The following is an 18830-nucleotide window of genomic DNA, read 5'->3' as shown; positions in this document are numbered from 1 at the left end:
GGCAATTAGGGCTATAAGCACAACACAAGCACAGTTGGACCACACACAGAAATCCTTCTTCCTCTATTGCACCAGCCCTGAGGAACTTAACTGTTACCAAAATTCACAGAACTAGGCTAGTTTTTCCATCCTTTCAGATTTTGTCAGCTGACGGTTAATTTTGCACATATATGCACAGCATGCACATGAGTATGGGGCAGAAAGAGCACGCTGAGCCTGAAGCTTGGAGGATCAGCTAGCAGCATCCAGTCTACACAAGCAGCACTGTTGTGTGTGAGTCTCTGTATATTTCTTGTCTCCATGAGTGAGAGCATGTGGCCCTCTGATTTGCTTCATGTGGTTGTCTCTGTTATGCATGTATAAAAGTGGCTATGAGAGGATCGTGTGTAAGTCAGGAGGGAGTCAAGACTCAGGAGTGCGCATCTCAAATGGATGAACTTTTCTACAAGTTTAACTTCTTCACTATATAATGCATATGTGGTAGGCACAATCTGTAGCCTGTGGCTCGGCTCACTTTCCTGAATTATCTGTTCTGCATATATGAGTTGCCAGAGATCCCAGCATCAGGAGCAAGTACCAGTGGCTACTAGTCCTGAAGGCTATACACTACCTCTAGTATCAGAGGCAGTATGCCTCTGTGTACCAGTTGCTGGGAAGCATGGGTGGGAGGGGTGCTGTTGCACTCATGTCCTGCTTGTGGGTTTCCTGTGGGCAGCTGGTTAGCCACTGTGCAAACAGAATGCTGAACTAGATGGACCCTTGGTCTGATCCAGCAGAGCTCTTCTTATGTTCTTATTTTAAATGTATATCCAATAATGCATGGCAGAAACATTGACCAAAATGATCCAGACCATAAGTCAAGCCATATGAGTGTCAGAGGCGGTATGCCTATGTACACCAGTTGCTGGGGAACATGTGCAGGAAGGTCCTGTTGCGCTTGTGCCCTGCTTCTGGGTTTCCCATCAACAGCTGTTTGGCCACTGTGTGAACAGAATGCTGGATTAGATGGACCCTTGGTCTGATCCAGCATGGCTCTTCTTATGTTCTTATGAGTTGTCTGCCATAAATTCACCGCCGTCGATTCATCTTGGGACTTAGAAATGTTGCAGACTTAGTGCTTTACATCCGAAAGATTCCTGAAGTGTTTTTTTAGAACATCTTCTAAATGCTGAATCCTTAATAGTGTGTGTGTGTGTGTGTGTGTGTTACACATCCAGCTGGGCTCACATGCTTGTTATCCATACTTTTTAGTTCTTGCTTTATGCTTGTGGTGCAGTTAAGATAATCTGTGGTGGCCTGATACCATGTGTGGAAGGTACTGGAATTTAGGAGCACATGGAAGAGCTGTACACCTTAGACCAGGGGTGGGCAACTTTAGGGGCCCCTGGGGACACATAAGCACAGGATGCTGCTAAATTTTAGTGGTGGCAGTGGCAAAAGAATCAGTGGTTTGCCACTGAATTTTGTACACCTTGTTTTAAAGCTACATTTGGCTATTTTAGGCCACCACAGTGGTTTGTGGCTGAATGTGGCAGCAAACTACCAATTGTTTTAATGCTGCCACCACAACTACAACAAACCTGGGGGGCAGCAGGGGTATACTCAAGGCCATCCTTGCCTAAGACAAAGACCTTTACCATTAGGCACTGACCCAACTCTGCCAGGTAGCAGAATTTTGTCTGTCATGAATTAGCAACTGTATTAATAGGCAGCAAGAGATTGTAAAGCTGGCAAGAATCAGAACATCCCTATGGGGAAAATGCTGCTTGAGAACCGTGTGTGTGTGTGTGTGTTTTAAAGTTATACACAAAGAATTCTCAATGTAGTTGCAAATTTGATGTGATGTTTTTGACATACCTCTGGCACAGTTCTTATGCCTGAAATAGGACAGGCAGCTGCTCCATAGTACTGAAGTGCCAGTGGGGAGAACAGAATGGGCCTGGGCTCAACAAGAATTGTAGGAAGAGTGTTGGACTAGGAGCTGGGAGATCCAGGTTCTAGTCCCCACTCGGCCATGGAAGCTCACTGGGTGACTTTGGGCCAGTCACACACTCTCAGCCCAACCCACCTCACAGGGTTGTTGTTGTGAGGATAAAATGGAGAGGAGGAGGATAATGTAAGCCGCCTTGGGTTCCTTGCAAGAGGAAAAAAGGTAGGGTATAAATGCAATAAATAAATAAATAATAAATAAATAAATGCAAAGTAGAGAAACTTATTTATGTAAGTTTTGGAATGTAATTCAGAATTCGGAAGAGATAAATAAGAATCGTTTGACTTGCGAGCCCTGTAAGAAGAAAGATCTTGCATCAAGGCAAAGGGCTTAAATTTGTAGCAAAGGTTAGACTTACTGAAATATTGGAAGCAAACCCAATCTTTCCACAATTAGTGGCCTTTGAGGCCATTTTATACCTTTTCATATCATGTAGTAATGTAGGCAGCTTACTTTACCAGGCTTCTTATGTAAGCCAAGAATGATTCATGAAGAAAATGAAATGCCTGAATTGGCAGGTGGCGAGCAAAGACATGGGTAGCTGTGAAACCAGAAAGCTCAAGCTTCAGTCACAGTTTGCATTGCAACCATTGGAAGAAATGCTAGTCTTCAAACTAGCTAAAAGCTCCTCTCTCTCTCCTTCCACGATTCTATTGTCTTAAGTTCTACCACAGGGCTCCACAAAGGTTTGAAATGAAAAATGCAGATTACCATTTACCACACCTTTACACCTGATGCATGGATAAACTCCTCCATTACCACTGACACAGATGACCGATCTGCTCTGTCCAGTCTCCACATGCATTGCATTAAAACTGCTCTTGCTAACGTTTCTTCCTAAAACTGCCTTGGTTCTCTCTTTCTGATGTTGTACTTTATTTTCCCTCTAGACACTCTGGGTGATCTCATTCATTCTCTTTGCTTCTGCTAATGCCCTTTATGTAGAATCATGGGTCAGCAACTTGTGTCCCTGTTTTGGCCTGCACCATCCATGAGCTCTAGCCAACACAGCCAATGGTGAGGGATAATGAGAGGTGTGAGCCAGAACATTTGCAGTGCCACAAGTCGCCCACCCTTGATGTAGGTGATGCCCAAGTCTACCTTTATGCCCCAATTTCTTCCTTCAGATTCTCTTTTCTCTCCTGCAGACTGACATTACTTCCTGGATGTCCCACTAGCATCCCAAGTTAAACAAGGCAAAGACAGAGCTCTCATCTTCCCGCATCAAATCTCTTCATCACTCATGTACTACTGTCACTTCTCAAAGTTTCGCTATCTGCTCTGTTCTAGCCTCTTCCCATCCAGTCAGTTCTCTATTCTTGCAGTGCCATCCTTTCCAAGGTCTTTAAACACTCTCTCCCCACAGCCAAAGCCTTTTTCTATGCTCTTGCCAGCTGTTTTCTCATTTGTTCATAGCCTCTACCTTACTGTATTGCCACTCTCTGGTTGATCTAGGTCACAACTCTGTAGGGGCAGAAGAAAAGGAAGCAAGTGGTATGAAGAGAGATTTAGGGACCTGTGCTGTGTAAAGAACTGGCACTCCCTTATTACAAAATGCTGCCAACAGATCCTGTAAATCCTAATATTGAAATGTTTAGCTGACATTGGCTACATGGTTGAAGAAAAGATTGGGAACAAAGGGGGCTAGGATCTCTCTCTCCCTCTCTCTCTTAGATGAACAAACAAATTCTCAGGATTCATAAGTCAAGACTAGTGAAGTTTTTCCTAGATTCAGGCACTAACAGCTAGGCTGGTAAGTCACTGCAAAGAAAGTCGGGGCACAACATGGAAGAGTACACGAGGGCAAAAGGGCAAACCCATTAAAATGATACATTCAGTCAAAGCTGTGCTGCTTGCACTCATTTCTATAACAAACCATTTGAAAAAGCATAAACTAAATGCTGACACATATAATCTGATAAATGTGACAGACCTTCTCACAGAGATTAATTCAGAATAAGTGTCCCTGCCTGCAATTCATGGTAAACATGTCTGCCTCAGTTTCTCTCTTAATCACACAACCAAATCCAAAATACCTTTAGTGTCTACAACTAGCACACATTGCTAACAATTTCTTATTATAATAGAATATATGGAGATTAACCTGTTGCAAAATGTATCCCTACATTATAATTAAGGTGGTGAATGGGTATATTTATTTACCATGATATATATGCCAGGTAATGCTCATCTATAATATTGAGCTAATAAGCCAAGTAAAAGTCCTAATAAAATGTAGTGTATTTAATTTGCCTGATAATGTTTGTTTTATGACATGAACTGTTATATGCCAACAGTCAATCTAACAGTATTTTAAACAGAACAAAGACTCATGAGGAAGATGCTACTTACTGTACCACAAATCCTGCAATCCTTTTTATTTTATTATCAAGATGACCTAATAAAGCTGCTTTATAATTAAGGCAATTCTAAAAAATTCTCCTTGGTGACTTTTTTATTTTAGAGGTATGAAAGAATCATAGAATTTTAGAGTTGGAAGGTACACATACAAAATAGTGCTTAGTATTATTGCTATTTCAATATTGTTAGGCATTTTGTTTTGTTTAAAATCATAACTGTTACAATTTTATCTTCTAGAAAATTGTTATCTTTACTGAAAAGTGTGGGATTTAGATGACATTAAGAACAATTGCATTTGGCCTCTTTGTAAACATAGATTTTTTAAAAAATATTCCTTATGTAATCTGAAAGCAACCAGCTCTGATAAGATGAAAAAACAAAAACATATATCACCAGCAGCAGCTCACCATTTGCTGTATTCTTTTTGAAGTTATCCAGAAATTCCTCCAGGAGTTGTGACTGGTTAGGAGGGGGCAACAAGTTTCTTGCTTCCCTGGAAATGTCACCATCTGACCATGAAGTGCATAATGCACTCTTATTGCTGTTGAGATTTGTAGCCAAAGTCAGTTTCACACTTTTCTCAGAGAACAATAACTCCATCTGTCTGAGGTCAAGATCAGATACAGACTCTCCATTTATAATCAAGATTTCATTGCCAACACGCAACCCTGAAAGCAAAAGAAAGAGAAAGTAACAAAATACTGACTAGACCCACACTAGTAGTCAGCGATACTTAATAAGTCATATTGCAACTTCATTGTTCAAACAATTACCCTTATCTTCATCTTATTGCCTGGATGTCCATGGAATGTACATTGATGAAAGAATGGGTCCAACAAATATTTTGTTACGGTTGACACTTGTTAACTAAAGAAAGAGTCCTGCTTTTTATGCAAGAGTGTAAAAAATGAAGAATGCTCTGACGATTCAATATATTGTGACGGTACAACAGGAAAATCGTTTTTAGTGTCTAGCAAAGCAATCCTAGGCATGTCTACTCAGAAGCAACTCCCACAGAATTCAGTGATAAGAAGGTATAGGATTGCAGCCTAAACCAATATGTATAAAGTTTTACTCCCACTCTCCCACCCCTGCCGCTTACATAGGAACACAGGAAATTACACTGGTCCACTTTGCACAACACAAGGGTGGTTAATAAGCCACAGTGGCTTGCCAGGCACCTCCATACATGCCAGTCACACCCCTACTCATTTCCCTAATTACCCTCGCTGGGCGCAGGTTGTCACGACATTTGAATCTGGCAAGGGTGGGTCGCTGGGGTGGTAAACAAACTATCCGGCAACCCTACAGTAGAGCATCACTGAATCAGACTATTCATCCATCTAACCCAGTATTGTCTACACCGCCTGGCAGTGGCTCTCGAGATTAGAGGCAGGAGTTTTTCTAGCCCTGCTTGGAGACATCAGAGATTGAACCTGGGACCTTCTGCATGCAAAACGTGTTTTCTACCACTGAGCTATGGCGCCAACTGGCCCCTTCCTTTTCCTCTTTGACTGGCTTGGGACTTAGTCCAAGCTGCATAATAAGCAATAAGCAGTTCAATTTAGCTAAATTCCTACACAATATGGGCATAACTGGCAATAAGAACATGTAGCAAGTGAGCTGATGAGCAGCAGAATCTGACAGCCATGGAAGGGAGTGCTTGATTTTCAGTGAAACTAATAATGAAGACTTAAAATAATATACGTGGATAAAAATATAGAAATGCCCTGAACATTCTTACTATATTCAGTGGCCATCGATTGCAGCCACGCAGGGGACATCACCCAGCATGTTTTCTCTACACATATGTACACTACTATGTATGATGATTGTACAGATGTCTGCTTCCCAAGTGTATGCTTCTTGGGAGCCTACTGCCAAACCTGGCTTCCCAATAAGTATGTAGTTGGCAAAACAGACATTTGTACTATCTTCTCACACCAGTGTAAGAAACACTGTCATGTGTTAAAAGTGAGACATTTTTTATTTTTTTTAAAGGAGGAGGTAAAATGGTTCTCGAAGTCTGGCATAAAAACTGCAACAGGACAGACAGGATGGGAAAATGTAAAAAAAAAAAACTTTGTTAAATGAAATATGTACTTCATTAGAAAAGGCTTCATGTCTAAAGAGAAAGTACAAACCTTCTCTATAAGCCATCCCATCAAGAAGAACATCACTTATAAAGATATGGGTGAGACGCTGGTGTTCATCAACTTGTGCAGTGACTGCAAATCCTGGAGTTTAAAAGAAAATGCTGTGTTTCAAATTTGTCTTCTTGAAATCAGAAATTGAGAGTGATTTGTAATACTTCATCACAGAAAATTTCTCTTTTTATATTGCTATTAAGATGTTGATGTTACATTAATTAAGTAAGTAAGTAATTACATTTCTATACCGCCCAATTCTGAAGGTCTCAGGGCAGTTCACAACAACTAAAACCATAACATACAGCACAATAAAACATAATATAAAACTTTTAAAAGTTTAAAACTACAGTATAAAACCAAATTAAAACCCAGCAGCAGTGTAGATATTTTAAAATATAGTAACAGATCTAAAAACAGAAAGAAGAATTAATATGTTGTAGAGCTCATAAGATAACAAAAATAAAATAGTGCTTATTGGAGAATTACTACTAAAATGTAGAATATGCTTAAACCTCTGAATATACTGTAGCATTGAAGGTTGGCATATTCCAAAGTGAGGCTGCTACAAGTCCTGCCTACCCAAGCCACTCCTGCCCCAGTTTCCCTTGTCTCCAACCACCACAACCCTATCAACTCCCCTGAATATTTTCACTTCAATTAGTAGTAGTAGTAGTAGTGGTGGTGGTGTTGGAAGGGGCCTATAAGGCCATCGAGTCCAACCCCCTGCTCAATGCAGGAATCCAAGTCAGAGCATCCCTGACAGATGGCTGCCCAGCTTCGTCTTGAACGCCTCCAGTGTGGGAGAGCCCATCACCTCCCTAGGGAATTGGTTCCATTGTTGTATTGTTCTAACAGTCAGGACGTTTCTCCTGATGTTCAGCTGGAATCTGGCTTTCTGTAACTTGAGCCCATTATTCCATGTCCTGCATTCTGGGACTATCGAGAAGAGATCCTGGCCTTCCTCTCTGTGACAACCTTTCAAGGACTTGAAGAGCACTATCATATCTCCCCTCAGTCTTCTCTTCTCAAGGCTAAACATGCCCACTTCTTTCAGTCTCTCTTCATAGGGCTTTGTTTCCAGTCCCCTGATCATCCTCGTTGCCCTCTTCTGAACTCTCTCCAGTTTATCTGCATCCTTCTTAAAGTATGGTGCCCAGAACTGGACACAGTACTCCAGATGAGGCCTAATTAAATGTCCCCAAATTAATTTGCCTTCCAGATAACCCTGAAGTTCATTTCCCAACCCAGATCCACCCTTCCAAAATTAAATTCCATCCAAATTAATTTCCTCTTCCAAAACCACATTCTCATTTTCTCTAATTAATGTCCTCCTGTTCTTACTTCCCCAGACTCCTGTTTCTCACTCATTATCCAGCTCTGTTTCCCCTTTAGTCTCAACCCAGCAGTCTGATCCTATGAATTAAAACCTGAGCCTCTCTTCTCCTCGCCTTCCAACATGAGGACAAACTAGACAAAGGTGCCAGGATGAACCAGTCTGCCTTTAGCATTCACATCTCTTCCATGAACCATGCTCAACAGTGCAGACACCTGTGTAGCACTCAAATATTTTTTGTAGCAGTGAGGCAGTGGGCAAGCCCACCAAACCCTTTTTCTGCACCTGTGCTAGTGTATTGGCAGTGGCCTTTACACCTCCAACATTTCACTTTACTTATTTTGCCTTAATGAATGTAATTTTTTTCCTTTTTTGCAGTCCACCCACTAAAAATGGCTACACTACACCATTAAGAAAGAGATACAGGGCAGGATCAAATAGGTACCTTGTGTGCATGGCCAGCCCTTCCGGTTGCAGTCCGTGGGTGGTTCCTACCACTTGCAGCTGCGATGTAATGCTTCTGGCGACAAGCGGAAACACTCATTTCTGGAAGGCACAACCTGCCCCTTCCAGAAACCAACGTTTCTGCTCATTTCTGGGCTTGCTATATCATGGCCGCACCCAGACTGTGAATGGTGGGGCTGGCCATGCGCGGATCATGACCAGTGGGGCCGGCTGTGTGCAGACCATGACTAGTGGGGCTGGCCGCATGTGAAGAGCCCTACTGGGTACTGCTCCATAATTGCCTTGTGAAGCACAATCAAGATCAAAACCCTATGCTGTAGGCAACTATTAAACAAAAGGCCTGCCTAAGATGAAGCACGCATTAAAAATACCATGTTGGAGGCAACATGAAATCGCTTTTATTTCTACACAGCAGGCCATGAGTTATGCACCGCACCACTGGAGGAACTAAAAACAGTCTGATTTGGTTTTGGGAAAGAGAGCAATTGAGTGATATTGTATAAAGTGCCTCAAATGCCTAGCACCATACAAAAATTAAAAATAGAACAGGTTGTACGCACAATCTTATAATCTAAAGGTAGACAAGAAACATTAGGGAGTTGAAGTAAGAAGGAAGGAAAGTTGATCAAGAAAGAAGAAACAAGCTAAACAAAACAAAAGTGACTGATAGACTTCGGAAACTGCAGACCCACCAAAATCGGTTACACCCTCATTCTTTGTAAGATGGACATGGTAGACACTTAAAGGAAAGATGTCTATTTCATCATATATCTGCAAGAGAGAAAAGCATTTCAAGTTGAAATGTGAGAAGATACACAGCTGCAAGATTAGCTAGCAGGTATGCTGAATAGTGTCACCATTTGGACTGGCCCTACCATTAGGCAAAATGATTCAGTTGCTTTGGGTGGCAGTTTCTGAGTGCCAATAAAAAGCAGGAAAATGCCAGTTATTTGCTTTATTATATTTTAACCATGTAGGCCCCATTTGGAATTTGTGTATCACGTGCCAAATCGCCTTATGGTCATCAACTTTGGATGGGAAGATGGGAAAAGTTGTGAAAGTTAACTTACTCCTTGTTATCCAACTAACTGTCATTCTCAACATCAACCTACTAGACATGATAGGAAGCCACATGTATTTTGTTCACGTGTCTACCCTATTCGCATGATCAAACAAGCCACCATAGCTTAAATAACCCAACAACAGGCCATAAGTTATTTGAAGGTGTTTCCCCCTCCAACAAGCCATGCTGCCCTGGTTCGGGTGACACAAAAAGCCACATTTGGGCAGGTACTTAGCCTAACAGTGCCTGGCATGCATTGGGGACACACGTCTGATTTAAACAAGCTTGTTTTGATCATGCAAATGACATCATAAACTGGTTTGCTTGTTTTGATCATGCAAACCAGGTCATAAAGTTGGGATAAACCAGGTTGCACAGGGTGTGTATGTGTTTCGTTCACAGGAAATTGACTGCATGGGCACCAAACCCTGTCCCCACTCTCACCTTGCTGCAATTTTGTCCCCAGCCTAGCTCACTTTTGGTATCAAAGCTGGACTAGGAGAAAAGTCCTTCAAGCAACAAACATAGGTGATGTGGAGCAGGATACCTTCTCTCCCTTAAGCTGCACATTCCTTTTTGTGTATGAAATAGATCCCCTACCCAGCAACCACTTGAAATGTGAATGGGACAGTCACATTAATAAAATATATGTGGCTGCTTTATCACATCTATTTTGGCCCTTAAATATAACAGAATAGTAGTATGTCTACCTTTATCATTAAGAATAGAAGAATATAGTCTTACAAATAAAGAATCTGATGAAAGAATCTCATGTATTTACACTGTGCCACTTGCCTGGTCTTGTATGTAATCATATGCTTCAGGAATAAAGTACTCCATATTTTCATCGATAAGCTTTCTAAGCTGTAAGCCATAGTGTTTTGGTTCCAGCTGTTTAATCTAAGGGATGGAAAGAATGTATTTGTAATTCAGGAATTATTTGTACAAGTCGAAATGTCACAGCAGATACACATAGACACAGTCCTTCAAATTAGGCAATGGCAACTTTCAACAAGTTACTTCCTAAATAACCACCATACACCACCATAAACAAACCAACCAAGTTGCACAGCATTCATGCCAGTGAAGTTTTTGTTGATTTTAGAAACCCAGAAGTTACTTCCTGTGTGTGTAAAATTAACCAAGGAGTAAAGTGTGTAAATAAACTTTACCCTTGTTCACTTACAATGGAATCTGTTAGTTCCTATAGATCTTCCAGATGGCTTAATTCTGCCCTGTGAAACATACACATCTGATACATAAAATGCATGTGTGCACACAGGCTGTTAAGAGAAGAGTGTTCTGTATGGGTTTGCTTGTATTGCACTTTTTACTGCCAATTTCCTCCAAGATCATAAAACACTTCCTATTTTCACAACAAGTGTGATTTCTGGGAAGCCAAATAATATAAACGGAATACTACCCTTGGAATATTGGTCTTGTTAGATTGCAACCATTAGGTGCTATTCCTTAAAAACTTGAGATAGAGCTGATGCTTGAACTGATCTTTCTTCAAGCATCAACAGCATAACAGCTCAAAGGGAATAGACTGTGCAACCACTAAGATCTAGGGTTGAATCCTATGGTGACTTTCTGTACACAGAAGTCTTTCTGTACACAGAAGCGCCTTTGATCCAAAGGAGGATCCCACTAATGGGGGTGAGGGTGGGAGGAGGCAATGTTTTAATTCTCCTTTCAGCCCATGCTATTCTGAAGGGTCCCCCCAGCCCTCCAGAGCAAATTGGGGGCAGGTGTCAAGGGGAATTGGTGAAACTTGCTTCATTCTTTCCATTAGTGGGCAGTGAGTGTTTGATTCCCTTTCAGTGAATCAAACTCCACTCATGGGAACTTCTGGTTGAGGATACAACCCATTGTATCTCCAACCAGAAGATAATTCAGCAAGACCAAAAATTTTAAGTAGCATGCCACATTCTAATGTATCTGATTTAAACATATATTTCTTGGATATGTCGCATTTTTAAAAAGCACAATCAATAAACAGCAGTTCCATAAAACATGGATGAGCAAATACCTGGAAATGTCTGCAGTCCTGCATAATTTGTATTAATTTGTGAGCTATGAGCTATTAGAACTGGCAGAAAAAATTACAAACTAAAAATGTACCCCCAGACATTGTTATACAAATAAAAAATTTCAGCAAATGTTGATAGCTACCACTATTTCCACTGCAGAGGACACAGTTTTTATTTACAGCAGGGGTGGGCAACTTGTGGCCCTCCAGATGTTTTGGCCTACAACTCGCATCAACCCTAGCTGAACCATCATGGGAGTTGTGGGCCAGAACATCTGGAGGGCAACGGGGAAGCTCCTCAACTGTACCTACTCCACAATCACAGTTAGATGGTTTAAATACATAGAAGCCAATGGAAGAGAAGCACGCTTTGCCCCCCCTTTCTCCTTTACCCTTGCATGAGACACAAATGCAAAACATACATTCAAACACTACGTTGCGCTAAAGAATGAAGATTCCTGACACTCACCAGAGAAGTATGGAAATGTAAGAAAAAAGAACCAGGAAAGATGGTAGCAGAAAGGAGTCAGCATTAAGAGACTGCTTACGAAAAACATTAAAAAAAATATTCAGAACAGAAAGTTAAAACAGAAAGTTTTAACTGAAAAAGAAATCAAAATAACTTCAGATCAATGATGATATACACAAGGAAAAAAGTTAAAAATAGTTTTTATAAACAAATATTTTACCACAACATGGTGATTAACTAGTTTGTTTTCCTGAAACATTATACAGATGGTTATTATAGTTCTTTTCTGAGGACTTCCTTGTTCAAATAGGAATACTTTTCTCAAAACCTCTCCCTTAGATTTCAGGTCTCTTGTACCACCTAGTGGTCACCCAAAGACTGCCTACGATAGCTTGCCTTTTTCCTTCCTTATTACTTCATAAAATAGTAAATATGAATGATAAAAATAGAAACTTAAGTCCATTGTGGATATTAACACGGAAAATGTACATGAGCAAAAAAGAAAAAAGAAAAAAAATCTTCCTAGTGGATGGTTTAATTACAGCTGAGCTTATTTGGCATCAGTTTGGTAGCAATCCTCATAGTAAAGACAGGAAAAACCTTAATTTTAATTCTCTTTATTTTACTGTATAATCATAGGCAGTTAATTTATAGCCAGCTTTCTATGGACAGCTCCCCTTGGATAAATGGAAAGCTGGCAAATATTGCACTAGTCTGTACTAGCTGTAAAAGGAATTGGGACAGGGGGAAGAGGGAATTGGCTAGAGAAGGGACTGACCTGTCCTATTTGTTGTAGCTAAACTGAATCCATAATATTAGTTAGGGTCAAACTAATAATATTGATTAATAAGTTTATCTAATAATCAGGGATGAGCAAATGTCCCTGAGACAAATCTCCCCCCTGCCCAAATAGTCTCATACTCCCTCTCTGTGCCTACCCAGAAGAGGCACAGTTAAACAGCTGAGAATACTCAGGTCCTATTAAATCAGTTTAATTAGGATTAATTCGGGATTAAGTTCTTTCAGCATTCAATGACTGCAGGATCAAATCTGGAGAATATCTAAAATGTCCAATGGAGTAAAGAACTAACGTCTCAGGATGTTGAAAAAATATGTTGTTTTATTCTATGGAGTAGCCCTACATATTTCAGCCCTGACTATATATGGGCCTTCTTCAGGGGTCTGTATTTCTAAAAGTGCCTGGAAATATCTTTGAAAAAGATGAATCTTGCAGAAGCCCTGAAGAAGGCTCATATATATATTAATCAGGGCCGAAATGCATAGGGCAACTCCTAAGAATAAAACGTATTTTTTCAAAATCCGGAGACTTTGTCTCTTTGTTCCATTGTAGATTTTGTTTGCATCAGGTAAGATTTACATACTTCTCAAGAAGTTTGGTTACCTTTTGCCACTAACTGCAATTCTGTGCATTAAAGATTTATGACTGCATTCCCACATTTTCCTAAGAACAGAGCCACTGACAGTATTGCTTCCTGTACAATCCACCTCACATATGATCCAATACAATATATTAGTGGTTTTGGAGAAAGGGAGACATCAAGGTCTAGCTTTCTAAATCAATTAGTTGTTACAGTACTTTTTGAAGATCCTTGAATTTAAAATTCCTTGTATTTTGCATACTCACTCCACTGTCTATTATAGTCTATTATACTAAAAAAAGTCAATTCATAATTTTAGAGACAGAAAAATAAGAGGTTTAAGGTATGATGCATGGTTCTACTGGGAGTGACAATGCATTATGTGTCAACATATTATCTAGCACAGAACCGTTTAACCGTGTCTATATCCTTGTATTTGCATGGATACAACAGCTGGGTGTTAAAGACCTAAGCAGTGGGATTAATCAGCTACATTAAGATGAAGAATTGCGTACCTTGCATGCCAGACCCAACACATCATCTACTCTATATTCTGGCTTGAGAGTTAGCATTACTCCTTGGCCATCAGGAAAGTGAACAAATGATTGGATGTCCCAGGTATTTTGTTTTGCAGTACTCTCTGGAGCTGAGCAGTATACATTTAGAAACTCATCTACTTTCTGCTGAGAGAAAAAAACACACACACCACATTTTAATACAGCAATATCACTCATATATTATTTCTTGCTGAGTCCATTATCTATTTTAAAATGTTCTGACTCGTACATTGCGCAATGAATGCTTCACTCTAGGTCGGGGCAGTATCCAATACAACACTACTGCTAACATAAATTACATTGTGCTAGCATAAATAACCTCTAGCATAATGCCAATAGCACCTGCTTGCGCAACAGGTTTTCCAAGGAAACCCCTCATGCCATCAATTAGCGTTGCACTAGAGGTTATGTATGCATCAGCAGTAGTGTCACATTGGATATTGCCTTCAGTTTTCTCTATACAAACTGTAGCATCCTCTTATGGCAGTATTTTAGTACAAGGCTGGGCAAACTTCAAGCTTGTGGGATCGACTTTATTTTTTACTAGAAATGGAGTCTGGTGCAAAAGACATACATTTAGCATTAAAGAATTCTCAGCCCAAAAATGAATTGGCAGTACTGGAACTGAACGGAGCTCACGGTGGTTCCACACCCAAATCTACCCTTGTTTACACCAAATTTTCTTCATTTCAGCAGTATAATTTAGGGTGGGGTGGGGTGTCATTTTGTTGCTGCCATTGGTAAGCAACAAAAGAGACCGCCTCCTCCCATGTAGGCCGCCCCACACTTTATGTTTTGAGGAAGAGCCCTTGCTTATCATACCACCGTCTACTGCTGTGCATTTGGTCGTGGGGCAGAGGAGGGTCTTCTCTGCTATGGTGCCCACCATGAAGAATGCTCTCCCTACTGAGATCAGGCAAGCTCCAAGTATGGAGTGTTTCCAATAATAACTAAGGATGCATTTGTTTGCCTGGGCATTTCCCTGACCACGAGCATTACCAGCTACCCTTGGTTATTTTAATGAGATGTTTTAATTTATTTTATTTATTTTATTTATTTAATTTCTATACCACCCAATAGCCGAAGCTCTCTGGGCGGTTCACAAAAATTAAAACCAAACAACACACAATAAAACAATTTAAAATATATAGAACATTAAAACCACAATATAATAATACAACCACAATAAAATCTAGCAGCAGTGCAGGAGTTTAAAATACAGATTTAAAACAGCAAAGATAAAAATTTAGAAAGCTAAAATGCCTGGGAAAATAAAAAGGTCTTCACCTGGCGCCGAAAGGAATACAATGTAGGCGCCAGGCGAACCTCACTAGGGAGCTCATTCCAGAGCTGGGGTGCCACAGCAGAAAAAGCCCTCCTCCTAGTAGCCACCCGCCTCACTTCCTTTGGCAGGGACTCATGGAGAAGGGCCGCTGACGATAACCTTAAGGTCCGGGCAGGCACATATGGGAGGAGGCGATCCTTCAGGTAACCTGGCCCCAAGCCGTTAAGGGCTTTAAATATTAACACCAGCACTTTGAATCGGGCCCGGAAATGGACTGGCAGCCAGTGCAGCTGGAAAAGTACTGGCATAATATGAGCTCGCAGGCCAGTCCCTGTTAACAATCTTGCTGCCCTATTTTGGACCAGCTGAAGTTTCCGGACCGTTTTCAAAGGCAGCTCCACATATAACGCATTGCAGTAATCCAGACGAGAAGTTATCAGAGTATGGATAACTGTAGCTAGGCTATCTCTGTCCAGATAAGGGCGTAGTTGGTATACCAGCCTAAGCTGATAAAAAGTGCTCCATGCCACTGAGTTCACCTGTGCCTCAAGTGACAGTTCTGGATCCAAGAGCACCCCCAAACTACGAACCTGATCCTTTAGGGGGAGTGCAACCCCCTCAAGAACAGGTTGAATACCACCTAGCCGGGCAGAAGAACCACCCGCTAACAGTACCTCCGTCTTGTCTGGATTGAGTTTCAGTTTATTGGCCCTCATCCAGTCCATTACCGTGCCCAGGCACTGATTCAGAACAGCCACTGCCTCACCTGGTTTTGATGAGAAAGAGAGGTAGAGCTGGGTGTCATCTGCATATTGATGGCACCTCAGCCCACACCTCTGGATAACCTCCCCCAGCGGTTTCATGTAGATGTTAAACAGCATGGGGGATAAAATAGAGCCCTGTGGAACCCCATGGCACAATTACCATGGCACAGAGCAATAATCCCCCAGCACCACCTTCTGGAATCGGCCATCCGAGTAGGAGCAGAACCACTGTAGTGCAGTGCCTCCAACTCCTAACCCAGACAACCTATCCAGAAGGATACCATGGTCGATGGTATCGAAAGCCGCTGAGAGGTCCAGGAGAATTAACAGGGTCGCACTCCCCCTGTCCCTCTCCCGGCAGAGGTCATCCCACAGGGCGACCAAGGCAGTTTCCATTCCAAAACCAGGCCTGAAGCCCGATTGAAATGGATCTAGATAATCCGTTTCATTCAACAGTGCCTGGAGCTGTCCTACAACCACCCGCTCAAGCACCTTGCCCAGGAAGGGGATGTTGGCCACTGGCCTATAATTGTTAACATCCTCTGGGTCCAGGTTAGGCTTTTTCAGGAGTGGTCTAATTACCGCCTCTTTTAAAGCGGCAGGCACCACTCCCTCTCTCAAGGAGGAATTTACAACCTCCTGGACCCAGCCGGACAACCCCTCCTTGTTTGATTTAATAAGCCATGAAGGGCAAGGGTCAAGCACAAGTGGTCGATCGGACTTGGCCAAGCACCTTGTCCGCATCCTCAGGCCTCAGTAACTGAAACTCATCCAATAAAACTGGACCAGACGGTGCTCTGAACGCCTCTACCGATGGAACTGCATTAATGGTGGTGTCCAATTCATGACGAATCTGAGCGACTTTATCCTCAAAGTGCCGTGCAAACTTGTCACAGCGTGCTACCGAGGGTTCCACCATCTCTCTCCCTGGCCCAGAATGTAACAGGCCGCAAACCACTCAGAAAAGCTCCACTGGACGACACTGAGAAGATGCAATGCTGGTGGAAAAGAACTGTCTCTTTGCCACCCTCACCGCCACAGAGTAGGCTCTATAGTGGGCTCTTACCTGTGTTCGGTCAGACTCAGCACAAGTTTTCCTCCACCTGCGTTCTAGCCGTCTTCCCTCTTGCTTCATTGCCCTCAGCTCAGGTGTATACCAAGGAGCTGGCCGGGCTCTGCTCAGAGGGAGAGGGCGCTTGGGCGCGATCATGTCAACCGCCCGAGTCATCTCTGCATTCCACAGAGCGACCTGGGCTTCGACAGGAGCACCAGCCATACCAGCAGGAAAATCCCCCAGAGCCCTCTGGAATCCATCGGAATCCATTAATCTCCGGGGGCGGACCATTTTAATAGGTCCCCCACCCTTGCAGAGGGGAAAGGCTGCCAGGAGTCTAAGCAGGAAGTGATCTGACCATGACAAAGGGACAGATGTTAATTCCTCCACTTTCAGATCACCATCCTCCTGCCCATTCGAGAAAACCAGATCAAGCGTGTGTCCTTTTATATGCGTTGGGCCAGCCCCATGGTTGTCATGGCGGCCATGAAGTCCTGAGCTGCCCCGGATACAGCGGCCTTGGCATGGAAGTTGAGATCCCCCAGGACCATCATCCTAGGGGTCCTCAACACCAAGTCCGAGACCACCTCCGTCAGCTCAGGCAGGGAGTCTGATGGGCAGCGGGGTGGGCTGTTAATACTTTAGTACTGTTTTATTGATGGTTTTGATTGTATTTTATGATGCTTTTATTTTGTGAACTACTTTGGGAGTTGTTTTTTTTTTAAGTGGTATTAAAAATTTCTGTAATAAATAAATATAATAAATAATTGAGAATCAGAAATCCTTGCCAATCAACTGCAAATCACCCATAGATCTGGCAGTGGATTGAGATTTAGATTATGCTCACTCCTATTTTAGTGTACTTCAAATCGGCTTTGAGAGAGGAACAAAGACCTTGACCAAGATAACATAGAATGGAAGAACAACATGGGTTTTGCCATTTCCCTGTGGTCAAGGCCTGAGGTGGACTGGGGGGTGGGGGGAGGCTTTTTATCACATTCACCACAATGGGAGGGAATATACTAAGCCAGCCACAGATTTGTCATTGTGTGGTGTCCTAATTGGAGGAGGGGTGCCAGGGGTTCTGACACCCCTCCTGACAAACCCCCAACATGCTCAGATTTTCCCTGCTCTTCAGTTTCCTATGGATATTCTCAGAGCTCTCTTTCAAAATGAAAGAATTATTAATTATTCATTTGTTGTACTTTTCAAAGTGTGAGAAAAAAACTGTAAATAAGAACTATATAATTGATCCAATAGGTTTTAGTAGATTTCTTACAGCTTTCTGTAAGAAATTTCACCAGCAGAGGGCACTGTAGTGTAACGCCACCTGGATATGGAAAGAAATACACTATTGGAGAAATATCTCTCTCTCTCTCCATTTGTTGTTGTTCAGTCATTCAGTCATGTCCGACTCTTCGTGACCCCACGGACCATAGCACGCCAGGCCTTCCTGTCCTGCGCTCTCTCCCGGAGCGTGCTCAAGTTCATATTCATTGCATCGGTGATGCTATCTAGCCATCTCATCCTCTGCTGTCCCCTTCTCCTTTTGCCTTCAGTCTTTCCCAGCATCAGGGTCTTTTCCAGAGAGTTTTCTCTTTGCATTAGGTGGCCAAAATATTTGAGCTTCAGCTTCAATATCTGTCCTTCCAATGAGCACTCAGGGTTGAATTCCTTTAGGATGGACTGATTTGACCTCCTTGCAGTCCAGAGGACTCGTAAGAGTCTCCTCCAGCACCACAGTTCGAAAGCATCAATTCTTCGGCGCTCAGCCTTCCTTATAGTCTCTCTCTCCATATATATATATATATATATATATATATATATATATATATATGCTCACATTTATTTTATTTACCCAATATATAAACTACTTTTGTCAAAACAATTCAATTTTCACGTTTAGACCATGACAACAGAAACAAGAC

At 42.0% G+C, this 18830-nt stretch overlaps 1 protein-coding gene across 1 annotated transcript in view; it reads right to left on the bottom strand.

Moving 5' to 3' along the window:
- Window positions 1-18830, bottom strand: part of TIAM2 (TIAM Rac1 associated GEF 2) — a 128214-nt gene that overhangs the window by 64498 nt on the left and 44886 nt on the right. Inside the window, exons 9-13 of the mRNA XM_084827878.1 lie at window positions 13758-13925; window positions 10158-10262; window positions 8992-9070; window positions 6496-6588; window positions 4759-5019 (exon numbers count right to left, since the gene is read on the bottom strand). Of these exons, the coding sequence (XP_084684004.1) occupies window positions 4759-5019; window positions 6496-6588; window positions 8992-9070; window positions 10158-10262; window positions 13758-13925 (706 nt within the window). The remainder of the gene's footprint in view (window positions 1-4758; window positions 5020-6495; window positions 6589-8991; window positions 9071-10157; window positions 10263-13757; window positions 13926-18830) is intronic.

This window comes from Heloderma suspectum, chromosome 1, assembly GCF_057233095.1.
Source record: "Heloderma suspectum isolate Gila_16-S chromosome 1, 16-S_ref, whole genome shotgun sequence".
NCBI lineage: Eukaryota > Metazoa > Chordata > Lepidosauria > Squamata > Helodermatidae > Heloderma > Heloderma suspectum.
Note: the sequence above shows the minus strand (reverse complement) of the source record. Positions and strands in the feature narration are given on the sequence as shown.